General features: G+C 40.3%; 1 protein-coding gene across 1 annotated transcript; it reads left to right on the forward strand.

The window, feature by feature from the left end:
• Positions 1-2,042: 2,042 nt before the first annotated feature.
• On the forward strand, positions 2,043-3,065 carry LOC122919902 (G-protein coupled receptor 12-like). The gene has a single exon (XM_044269086.1). The coding sequence runs from the start codon at positions 2,043-2,045 to the stop codon at positions 3,063-3,065; it is 1,023 nt and encodes a 340-aa protein (XP_044125021.1).
• The last annotated feature ends 9,447 nt before the right edge of the window (positions 3,066-12,512 follow it).

The raw sequence follows: 12,512 nt of genomic DNA on the forward strand, positions 1-12,512 counted from the left end.
TTCTATGTCATCTATTCTGTATCTATCTATCTATCTATCTATCAATTATCTGTCTATCATCTATCTTATATCTATCTATCATCTATTATCTATCTATCTATCTATCTATCTCATATCTATCTATCTATCTATTTATCAATTATCTATCTATCTATCTATCTATCTCATATCTATCTATCTCATATCTATCTATCTATCTATCTATCTATCAATTATCTATCTATCTATCTATCATCTATTTATCCTCTATCTAAGAACATTTATTAATAAATATATAAATATTATTCAAATCGAATTCTATATTAATTGCTACATGTCACTTTACCCAGACATTTTCACGCCCTCACATAGATATTGATCTAGTGCATCCAGCATACTATGCATACATGCTGACATAGCTTATGACGTGGGTAGCCCTTGGTTTGTGATATTCAGGAAGGCTGTGCATGCTGGTGGATATAAGTACATTGGTCCTGCACATTGGGAGCTGCAGTACAGTCCCCTCTAGGGCTGCAGGGTCACTGGATAGAGACATCTCACATGCAGAGAAAGGTCCATGCACTGGGATTGCTTCTCTGGCGCAAGGAAAGAAAGGACCATTGGTCATAATGAGATATTTCATTTGTCTGTGGAGGGGGCTTGAAACGTATGCAATGGGCACACCGCATGCTTCATGTGGTTAGGGAGCACTGGCCTGCAGCGACGGTCAGGGATATCCTGCATTATCATGTCCTGCAGATACAATGTGCTACTCATCTGTCTCCAGTGAGTGGGCTTCTGTATGGTATAGCCTTACCTTGGTGAAATCCGGTGTGATCTGCTTAATCCCGTGAAGAAACAGATAGCATCCATTGTTAGTTCTGGGTAAACACATATAGCTATCCAGGGATGTGATATTTCTCAGCTGGGAGGGTTGTGGTGTAGCTTATCGTGGGATCTGTCGTTATTACCATAATATATCCTATAATTTTCAGCTTTCATGAGCAGTCAAAGCGAAAGCGTAAACTGTGTAATCACCTCTGTAGGAACAGGCACACACATGCTTAAGGAATAGGCTGCTTCTCTCAGCTCACCTTGGCCGATGGGGAAGGAGACTGCATGGACAAGGGCACTGGAACCTACTGAGGAACCGAACATTTACAGCCCATGCTCTGGCAGATTCTCTGTGTGACTGTGGCATGCATGGCTGGGTACCTGGTAGGGCACTGATGACAATAAAAGGTGCAGATCCTAGGATTTTAACTGCTTTCATATCAGAGGAACTACTGCTAATTGTTCCCCTTTGCATTCAAAGTCATCTACTGGCACAATGGAATGATAGATAGATAGATAGATAGATACACAATAGATAGATAATAGATAAATACACAATAGATAGATAGATAGATAGATAATAGATAAAGGATAGATAGATAGATAATAGATAAAGGATAGATAGATAGATAGATAGATAGATAGATAGATAGATAGATAAGGATAGATAGATAATAAATGATAGATAAAAGATACATAGATAGATAGATACACAATAGATAGATAATAGATACATACACAATAGATAGTTAGATAATAAAGGATAGCTAGATGGGTAGATAGATAATAGATAGATAAAGGATAGATAGATAGATAGATAGATAGATAGATAGATAGATAGATAATAAAGGATAGATAAAAGATAGATAGATAGATAGATAATAGATATATAAAGGATAGATAGATAGATATATAGATGATAAAAGATAGATAGATAGATAATAGCTATATAAAGGATAGATAGATAGATAGATAGATAGATAGATAGATAGATAGTAGCAATTTAACCTGTTTCTCTCCGGTGCCTTGATAATCTTTATTCAGTTAGATTTTTGGGACATCCCCCTGCACAATCTTTGCCTGTTATTCTATCGTTGGCAGCCATAGCTATGTATTGGAATGTGTCAACATGACATTGAGGATTTCAGCTCTGTTTCTTCACTCTGCTTCTATCTTATCGTCATCTTTATATTTTTTCTATCTCTTTACATTTCCTTTGATGTGCAGCAATGCTTCACCAGCCCGCAGCCGCAACTATGGAGCACCTCCTGCATCTCCACAACTCTTCCTCCAGCAGGATGTCTCACCATCTCTATGACCCATGGGATACCAACACCTCCACCGTCACCACATCTGATCTCTCCCCAGATGAGTCTGTCAGCCCATGGGACATTATCCTTTGTGTAACAGGGACAATCATGGCGTGTGAGAATGCAATAGTGATTGCTATACTCTTCTATACACCCACCCTTCGTGCCCCCATGTTTATACTCATCGGTAGCCTGGCGCTGGCTGATCTCCTGGCCGGTGTGGGACTCATTGTGAATTTTGTAGTTCTATATGTGTTTAATAATGAAGTGGCTACACTAAGTTCTGCTGGGCTGCTCTTAGCCTCTTTCTCTGCCTCTGTCTTTAGCCTTTTAGCTATCACAGTGGACAGATACTTGTCTCTCTACAATGCCCTTACATATCACACAGAAAGAACTCTAACTTTTACTTACTTGATTATACTCCTGTTATGGGCGCTTTGCATCTGTATTGGCTTATTACCCATCATGGGGTGGAACTGTGTTAGGGAACAGTCCTCCTGCAGTGTTCTGAGGCCAGTGACCAAAAACAATGCAGCTGTACTGGCGGTGTCCTTCCTCCTGCTCTTTGCCTTGATGATGCAACTGTACCTGCAGATTTGCAGGATTGCATTCCGCCATGCCCAGCAGATTGCAGTCCAGCACCAATTCATGGCCACATCTCAAGCCTCCAGCACAAGGAAGGGGGTATCAACCTTGTCTCTCATACTGGGCACCTTTGCACTATGCTGGATTCCCTTTGCTGTGTACTCCTTAGTTGCTGACTCCAGTTACCCCATGGTGTACACCTACTCGCTGGTCCTGCCAGCTGCCTGTAACTCCGTCATCAACCCCATAATTTATGCTTTCAGAAACCCAGACATTCAGAAGTCATTATGGCTTGCTTGCTGTGGTTGCATGCCACCCAGGTTCTTATCTGGAGCTAGAACTTCCAGTGATGTATAGGGACTTGAAGTGATATATGTGGAAACAGACTGTGCCAAACTGGGGAAGAAGATAAAGATGTCAACTGTTGCTTTATTTTTCCAGATGATATCCAATGTATTGCTTTAAACAAGCAGAGAAGCACTTACCATGTTCTGTTGCAACAGGTTTATCAGTTGGCCCTTGTCAACATGGTAGATAACTTGGCATTTACTTTTTTGTGTGGAGCCTTTTTTTTGTATACAGTCTCCATAAGGGCATCTCAGCTGAGTAGTCTGGATCTGAAGGAGTTAAAATTGACACTACTGAGATCCCCCCTCTATAGGCCGCATTGACAGAATGTGGTTCACTGCACCCTACACAGGGAACGGTGAGCTTTCTGAATTATCAGTGTTACTGTCCAGACTATTCAATTGAGAGTGGCCTGTGGAATATATTTATCTTGGTCCAAGGATGTCCAGTACCTTCTAGTGCAGGGGTAGGCAACCTCCGGCGCTCCAGCTGTTGTGAAACTACAACTCCCAGCATGCATACTTCCTCTACTCTTCTCAGACCTCTCATAGAAGTGAATGGAGCATGCTGGGACTTGTAGTTGGAGTGCCGAAGGTTGCTGACCACTGTTCTAGTGCCATGCTAGCCAGTCTGCTAGTCCAGAAATCACAGTGCTAAAAGAACCTCTTATATCTGGAATTTCCAAAAGCTGATACATCAGATAAGTAGTACATATGATGCCAAAAAGATTAAATACAGCATAGTCAAATTGTTCTTAAGAGAATGGAAATGGACAATGGTCCTGTAAGTGCAGGTTGTTAATGTATTAGTGATACTGTATTCATATCTATAATACTGTACTAGTATGTGTATTAATAGCTGCATAAGGACCGTCCTCTAATCGCTAACACCACTACTATTCATTGCAGCTAGGTATAAATCTACAGGCAAATGTATAACATCTATTTTTCAATTCCCTGTGCCCCAAATGCAACATTTAAAGGGGTTATCCTAACATTAATGTAAAAAAAGAAATAAAAGAAAAATCATATAGTGCATGACACTTTCCTTCTAACAAATCTAGAACCAGCAGTGTACATCACATTGCTCTTAAAGATCTCCCCATTCATTGCTCCAATTGTTCTGCTGAATTTTCTTCAAGCTGGCATCTCAGGGGCATGTCCTTTCTCAGGGGGTGTGTCCTTTCTCAGGGGGTGTGTCCTTTCTCAGGGGGTGTGTTCTTTCTATCTATAACTCTCTACCTTTAACAGTTACAGCTTGCAGAGACAGATTGTCCCGCTGGTGGCAGTTGAGGATAGAACTGAGCATGTGTGACCTGCTCGTTCTGCTCAGTAGGAGGACATGCACATTACTATACAGATTGAACATTAGGGGGAGCCATTTTAACGAAGTATAGGTTATACTGTATTTTGCAACTGGAGCATTTTTGATAAAAGAAAGTCAATTGCAAAAGTAATTTGCTATTCAGGCTGAATTATATCAAACTAATATTTAATGTTGGGACAACCCCTTTAAGTATGAAGTGTGAGCACTGTACTTTCTGTAACTAGCTGTTACCGTTCAGATGGTACAAACCCAATGAAAAGGTGCTGCTCTTAGGATTTAAGAGGGCTGGATATTTTGGTGGTCAAAGTGGAACAGCAGTATAACTGCTGCATATGCACTACCGCCCCTTGTTGTGTGCCTGTAACGTAGTTGCCAACTTTTTTAAACGTTTACATTTTAACCTTTGTTGCTGGTCTATACGGTGAATCTACAGGCTCACACCATGTTTAGGGTGAATGTTCAGCATACACAGCGGGAAAGTCTCCCAACGTACACCTTTAATGTACCTTTAGGCTTCCAGTTGTCATGTGTTTTTGGCACATTTTGGCCAGTATATAGTGGTTGGTATAACTTTGCCTTAACTGTATTATTATTATAGGCATACTTGATTCCCAAACTTGGTGTGATCCTAGCCTAAGAATGTTAAGTGTATCCCCTTACATTGAACCCATATAGTACCTCATCATTGGGACAATTGGCAGAATAAGTAACTATGACGCATGCTCCAGCAGTGTAACTTTTAGATTATTGCAAGAGGCGAATGTGGCAAAAGTAAAAAATTCTAGCGGAAGTGCATATCTACAGTAGTCTAATTATATGGTTCAATCAGTAATTGCAAAGCATTGGTCCCTACCATTGGTGACTACTGGTACCAATAATGATCAGTAAGTTTCACCAAGTGGAATGTATTAATGCTGCTGATGAGCGTTTTACTATGATAACACTATAAAAGCATACGCTATGGCAGTTCTAATGCTGGTGATCATATGAGATTAGGCAAATTGCAGAAGTATTACTTGATTTTGCAAAGGTTGATGGGAAAATTCTTCATTTTTTAGGTGTTCAATGAAATTAACTTTGGCTGTAGCAAGCCATTTCCAATGTAAAATAAAAGGAATAGGCGAAGAATAAAGTGTAAAACAGTTGTTACATTTCAACCAATATTTCATGATGCTTTTTAATTTATTCAATGAGGTTTTCCTATGATAGACTTTTATGACATGACTGTCAAACTAGTGACAATATGTATGCTGTTACCCCCACAGGTGTTAAGAGAGTGACTGCCTGGCCATTGAACATAGTGGGAGTTACAGTCGTTTCCCTATAATGCCTCTTCAGCCCTGTTTTAAATTAGCAATAACATCCTAATGTCTGCAAGCCCATTGTTGAATTAGAAAGGATAGAAACGGATTCAGTAGGGCCTACCTTGTAGATTATCTTTGTCACAAAGGGTCTTTGAAAACAAAGCTTGAAATATAGTTCCCTATGTTCATGTTAATGAGTGTCAGGACAGTACTATTAGGACAATTATTGCTTTAATGGGATGTACACCCCAAAGGTCCTTCTACATGGGCCAAATATTAGGACTATTTTCTGAAACCAAAGTTCGTAGGAATGCTAGTTCCCTATAATTGCAAATTGTAAATACGTTGTCAGTCACTCTATGAACAGGCAAATGCTCATTTATCTGAGGAAAGAATGGGTTGTTCCCAATAACTGTCAGTCAGTCAGCCTGTTTAAAGGGGCATTAAAGAGCACCTTTCACTATGTCTGCAGGCGGCATGTTATAGAGCAGGAGGAGCTGAGCAGAGTGATCAATAGTTGTAATTTATACATTTAAGGGCTCATGCACATAACCAATTTTGTATCTGTGTCCGATCCGCATTTTTGGCGGACTACACATAAACCCATTCATTTTTATGGGTCCACAAAAAATACATACAGCGCATGGATGTCATGCATTCATATGTCCGTTCCGCAAATTTTAGAACATACAATATCCTATTCTTGTCCAGATTAGTAATTTCTAATAATGGGAGTAAAAAAATGCAGAGTGCACACTGAAGGTGTCTCTATTTTGCAGATTCATGGTTTGTGGACCACAATACGGACATGGTTGTGTGCATGAGGCTTAAATCTCCGCTAGTTCTGATTTCATTGTACATGGGAAGGTGTTATCAGTGACTGACATCTATCTCTGTATATACACTTACACAGAAAATGCTATCAGTCACCGGTAGCACCTCCCTGTGTACAGCTATCAGTGACTGACAGTTGTCTCTGTATACACACTTACACAGAAGAATGCTATCAGTCACCGGTAGCACCTCCCTGTGTACAGCTATCAGTGACTGACATCTATCTCTGTATATACACTTACACAGAAAATGCTATCAGTCACCGGTAGCACCTCCCTGTGTACAGCTATCAGTGACTGACAGTTGTCTCTGTATACACACTTACACAGAAGAATGCTATCAATCACTGACAACACCTCCTGAATGCACAATTATCAGTGACTGACATCTATCTCTGTATATACACTTACACAGAAAATGCTATCAGTCACCGGTAGCACCTCCCTGTGTACAGCTATCAGTGACTGACAGTTGTCTCTGTATACACACTTACACAGAAGAATGCTATCAATCACTGACAACACCTCCTGAATGCACAATTATCAGTGACTGACATCTATCTCTGAATACACATTTACACAGAGAATGCTATCAATCACTGATATCACCTCCTCCTATAGAATTATCAGTGACTGGCATCTATCTCTGTATACACATTTATACAGAGAATGCTATCAATCCCTGATAATCACTGATAGAAGAGATTTAAATGCATAAATTAAAAGTTTTACTGATTTCTTTCCCATAAAACTATACATGAATCTGCTCAGCTCATCCTGCTCTATAACATGTTGCCTGCAGATCGCACTGAACTTTGTGGTTCTCTTTAAATGTTCAGTTTGCAGTAAAATCCAGGGCTGCGTTTTTTAGATATGGCAGAGATGTTGTTGACTGATCTGTGGTTTTGCATATAGTCAGTTACAAAAGTCATATAGGAGCGTTGCTTAAAGAAGACCTTTCTCCACTCCTGATATGTTCATTTTAGTACCGACTTGCATTCCCCATGTAATAATTCTGAAACATATATCTGTATAACTCCATTTTGCTCCATTCCTCTATTATTCCTGCTAGAAGTTTATAAGTGAACTGTCGGCATTCTGTAACAAAGGTCCCTCTGAGCATTACCAGTTCGGGGGGGGGGGGGGGGGTGTCCCTGCACAGTCTGGCTGCACTGATTGGATAGTGTCAGACTGTGCAGGGACACCCCCCATCCCCAACTGGTAACACCAAGATGGACCTTTATTGCAGACTGCTGGCAGTTTATTCATAACATTGTAGCAGGAATAATAGATGAATAGCACAACAGAGTGATAAGAATAGATGTTTCAGAATGCAAGTTGTAAGTAACACAGATATGTCAGAAAGGAGGACAGGTCAGCCTTAAGCAGTTGGGTTCCCTGCTGACACTGAGAACAAGAGGGTCTTCAAACTTGATTTCTACATGAAGAAGGCTGTGAAGTGTAAACCTCTGCAAAACCTATGATGAGCTGGAACATTTCTGTTATGTTACATCTGCACTTATTGAGGATTCTCCTGATATATTAAACATTAATTGATATAATGTTGCCAACATTCCTTTTTTTTTGTTCCACATAATTAAGAAATTTTCCAAAAAACAAAAACAAACAAAACCAAAAAAATAAACATTTTTATAAAGTAAATATTCAGATTTAATCAGAAATAAATAAATTATCCAAAAGAGAACACCCCCCCAAAAAAAAGGGTCTAATTAAATTTTAATGACCTCTCTCACCCTTTCTATCAATTACGTCAAAGCCTAAAACTGTCTTTTAACCAGAAATACGTCCCACGTTTGTCAACATTCCTTTTAACAAAGGATTAATGTTGTTATATACATATAGAGTACAGAAATATGCAGATGTCAAAGATGATACAATTACATATCAATAAAAGCACATCATTTATATGAAAGATGTCCAAATATATACAAGACCAGAATCTCAGTTTATAAAGAGGCCTGGTACCCAACTGTGCTGCACTTCTGAAAAATATTGCACTTTGTTAACAACGTATGGCGCCTGTTCAGCACCATGTATAAATGTTTCATTTTACAGGTTTGCTGGTAATATATACGTGTGTGTGTGTATATATATATATATATATATATATATATGCCAACAATATTGTACAGAATAACCAGCTCTCCTTGCTCAATCACTCTCTAATGATGCTGCTGCAGAACCTCTAGTAAAGGCTGCTGCAGCCATGTTACAGATGGATCCTGCCTGATTCCTGCTGCCTCGTGGAGAGGAGAGCAGTAGCATAAGTAGCATTCTGTATAATGGGCAGCTGGTGAATGTTCTTTTATTTCCAAACGCAATACAGACTGAAAACAGACCCAAAATACTGACAATAGCAAAGAAAACATAACCACGCTAATGTAGAAGATCTGCATTTAGTGCCAAAGATACTCGGCAAATGGAACGTGCCCTCAAACCAGCACGGATGCCGTGCACATTGTGATGTGCTGGGTGCAGGACTGGCATCCTCTGCAGCTCCGTATTGTTTTTATATGCAATTGTTTATGGAGGTACAATGTTATCACGAAACCTGAACTTGGCCTGTGGAAAAGATGCACATTATCAAATCTGCACAGCGATCACCATGAGCACAGCAAGATAAATAATTTATTCCGAGAACAATTCAGAAACCCAGCAGAAAAGGCTTGTTTTAGCATCTAAGGTTCTGCCCTATCTATCTTTTGCCTTTTACAGCACACAACACATGGTACTGAAGAGGTCTGTAATGTGTCTACATGGTTTTTGTCATTGATGTATAACCTTATGATGTCTCAGGCTCTGGTCATTTGCTTTAAAGGGAACATGTCGTTAGATTTATGCTGCCCTATCTGCGGGCTTCACAAAGTAGTGACAGACACCCTGATTTCACTAGCGTCTCTGTTATCTGTGAAGAGTCTGCCTTTATTGAGAACTGTTTGAAATGTTTGAAGTATTCACAATATGCAGGCTTCCTGTACCCTCCGGACCTTTCCCTTTTAGCATCCAAGAGAGAATGCTGCCAAACAGCGGCTGGGCGGTGTGGGAGCGTGTTTGCCATGAATCCATAGGACTCATCCTTGCTTTAAAGGGAACCTATGATAAGACTTAGGGCTCATATAAACAACCGTATGAATGGGTCTGCATGGCTTCTGTAATTTTGCGGAACGGGTGCGGACCCATTCATTTCAATGGGGCTGCGAAAGAATCCGTAGTTCCGTTCCGCGGCTCTGCAAGAAAGATAGAACATGTTCTATTCTTGGACAAAAGCAGAACGCACACGGCAGGTATACGTGTTTTGCGGATCTGCAATTTGTGGACCCGCATAACACTATGGCCGTTTGAATGAGTCCTTATGCTGCTGAGGCAGGGTGATCTATTCATGACAAACAAGCCTTACTGCAGCCCCACTGCTGTTTGGCAGCTTTCTCCCTTTGCATACTACCAGGGAAAAGGCTGTCAAACAGCAGCTGGAGGGCGGAGGAAGCCTGCATATTAGGGATACATCAGACTCTTTGTTCACAGGCCCCAACATTTCTACCATGAGTTCTCAGACAAGGTCACAGTACAAACAGCAAGACGTGTTAAAGTCTATAGATAGCTGGTGAGCCACTCAAAATACAATTCCAGAGGTACTTGTGTACTTTCCAATTTGTTATTGTATATATCCAGATAGCATAGGCTCGCAGGCCACATTTCTTAGGATAACGCAGATCTAGTTCTTATCCCATACTGCGTCACATTGCGTTACGTCGCGCAGTACAGGATAGGAACTAGCTCTGCGTTCTCATAAGAAATGTGGCCTGCGAGCCTATGCTATCTGGATATATACAATAACAAATTGGAAAGTACACAAGTGCCTCTGGAATTGTATCTTGAGTGGCTCACCAAGTATCTCTAGACTTCAATCCATCTTGCTGTTTGTACTGTGATTGTGAATTGGAGCCCTGAAAGAAGATCATGGTTACTACTCCATGTGGGAGCTATGTATATACCAAAGTCTCAGACAAGGTGGCATCTTCACAAGTAGCAAACACGTTACTGAAATCATGGTATCTGTCACTACTTTTTGAAGCCCTCAACATAAATGTTCTCACAGGTTCCCAAGCCTTGCTGTGAATGGAGCTTTACTCACAATATTGTCAGTCTCTTGGTTGCCAATAGTTATGCAACATATTTCTGATATTTTTTTTGTGCTACTTTTCCATGTAGGCCTTATCAATCAACATTTTAGCAGATATTTTGTAGGTTCTCTATCCAGGCTGAAATTAAAGTCAAACTCTACTGCATTTAACTGTATGCACTTGAGTGTATCTCTGCAAGCAGGTAGTACTTCAGGTTGCTTAGCAACCATCCACTTCCTGTCTAGGTTGTCCAGGACTGTCTGCTGTACAACAGATGATAGGCCTCATTTATCAAAACTGTTTAACAGAGAAGTGGCCCTTGATGTCCCTAGCAACCAATCACAGTGCAGCTTTCATTTTTGCAGCGCCGTTTAAAGAATAAAAGCTGAGCTCTGATTGGTTGCTATGGCCAACGCCATTTTTTCTGCTAGACAGTTTCGATAAATGCAGTTTTTTTGGAGATCCCTATAAATTAGGCATTAACAGCAAGAGAAGACAACAAATAGCATAAGTTAAGAGGAAAAATATGTATCTACAAGAATTGTGTTCTCATTGTCCCATAAGAACCTTAGTAGGACATAGAGCTAAGCTCATGAGGAGCTGGTGTTATCCAAAACTAGAAGATGTATAATTGAGGAGAACTTCAAATATTGTCTAATTCTCCCTGTAATGGGACAAATTTTATATCAGTTGGGTATTCTCCATCTCATCTTCAACAGGGCTTAGGTCCTATGACAAAGATTTATTTGCCGACATCAGCTTGTGAAGTGTTTGCCTTTGTAAAACTTGATCTGTATTCTGTATCAATGATTTTTGGACATCTCATACATCATATTTTGTGCAGAAGTCTTAAGTTTTGGGAGCAAGTGGATGATCTCTAAGTGTTCCCTCCTGCCCAAGACAGATTCTGATTTCTGATGGACATCCCATTGCATGAACTGGATGTTTACCGGCTTCAGAGGAATCCATATTTTTTCTTGGATGTTTCGATTCAAAGCATGTACAAACTGTAGTCTATTTTTTATCATGTTCAGATTTATTTATCTACCAGTCTTGTCTTTATGAGAAATGAACAGAAACTACACAAGAGTTTTAAATTATTATTTTTTTTATATAAGGTTGTGTCAAATGCAGATGTGTGATACTTTTGGCAGCTCATTTTGTACCTTCAATAAAATGTAGCTTTCCAAATCAAAATCTTATTGTGTTACTGATCAAGTGCTGCATGTGTATATGAAATCATGGGGGTAATGGGGTCGTGAAATAGAAAATGTTATCAATTTGTATGGCACAGGGCTGTAGCTTGGGACAACCAATTTTATGATTTTAAGCCAACTACTTTAAAAGGGTTTTATGAGTTTTATTACTAATGACCTATTCTCAGGATTGGTGGGGGTCCAATTCCCGGCACCTCGCAGTAGAGTGGCTGTACCAGGCATTGCAGCTTAGCCCCATCCACTTGAATGAGACTGAGCTGTGTCTAGGCCATGTGACCAATGAACGTGATGTCACTGGTCTAGGAAGAGGCCACTCGCCACAGTTTCATTAAACATCTGATCGGCAGGGGTGCAAGGAGTTGGACCCCACCAATCTGCTATTATCAGTATTAAAAGCATTTTCCCACTTTTTTGTACTGATAACATATCTTCTGGTTAGGTTCTCAGTATCTGATCTGTGCCACGGCTTTCTCGTTCTCACAGCTTACCCTAGGCAGTGACATCACCATCATCTGCCACGTGACCCAGGTGCAGCTTAGTCCCATTCAAGTGATTGGGGCTGAGCTGCGATACCAAGCACAGCTGCTATATCGCTGTGCTTGGTGAGCTGCAAGGAGACTGCTGCGCTCAAAGG

This window comes from Bufo gargarizans, chromosome 9, assembly GCF_014858855.1.
Source record: "Bufo gargarizans isolate SCDJY-AF-19 chromosome 9, ASM1485885v1, whole genome shotgun sequence".
NCBI classification, from domain to species: domain Eukaryota; kingdom Metazoa; phylum Chordata; class Amphibia; order Anura; family Bufonidae; genus Bufo; species Bufo gargarizans.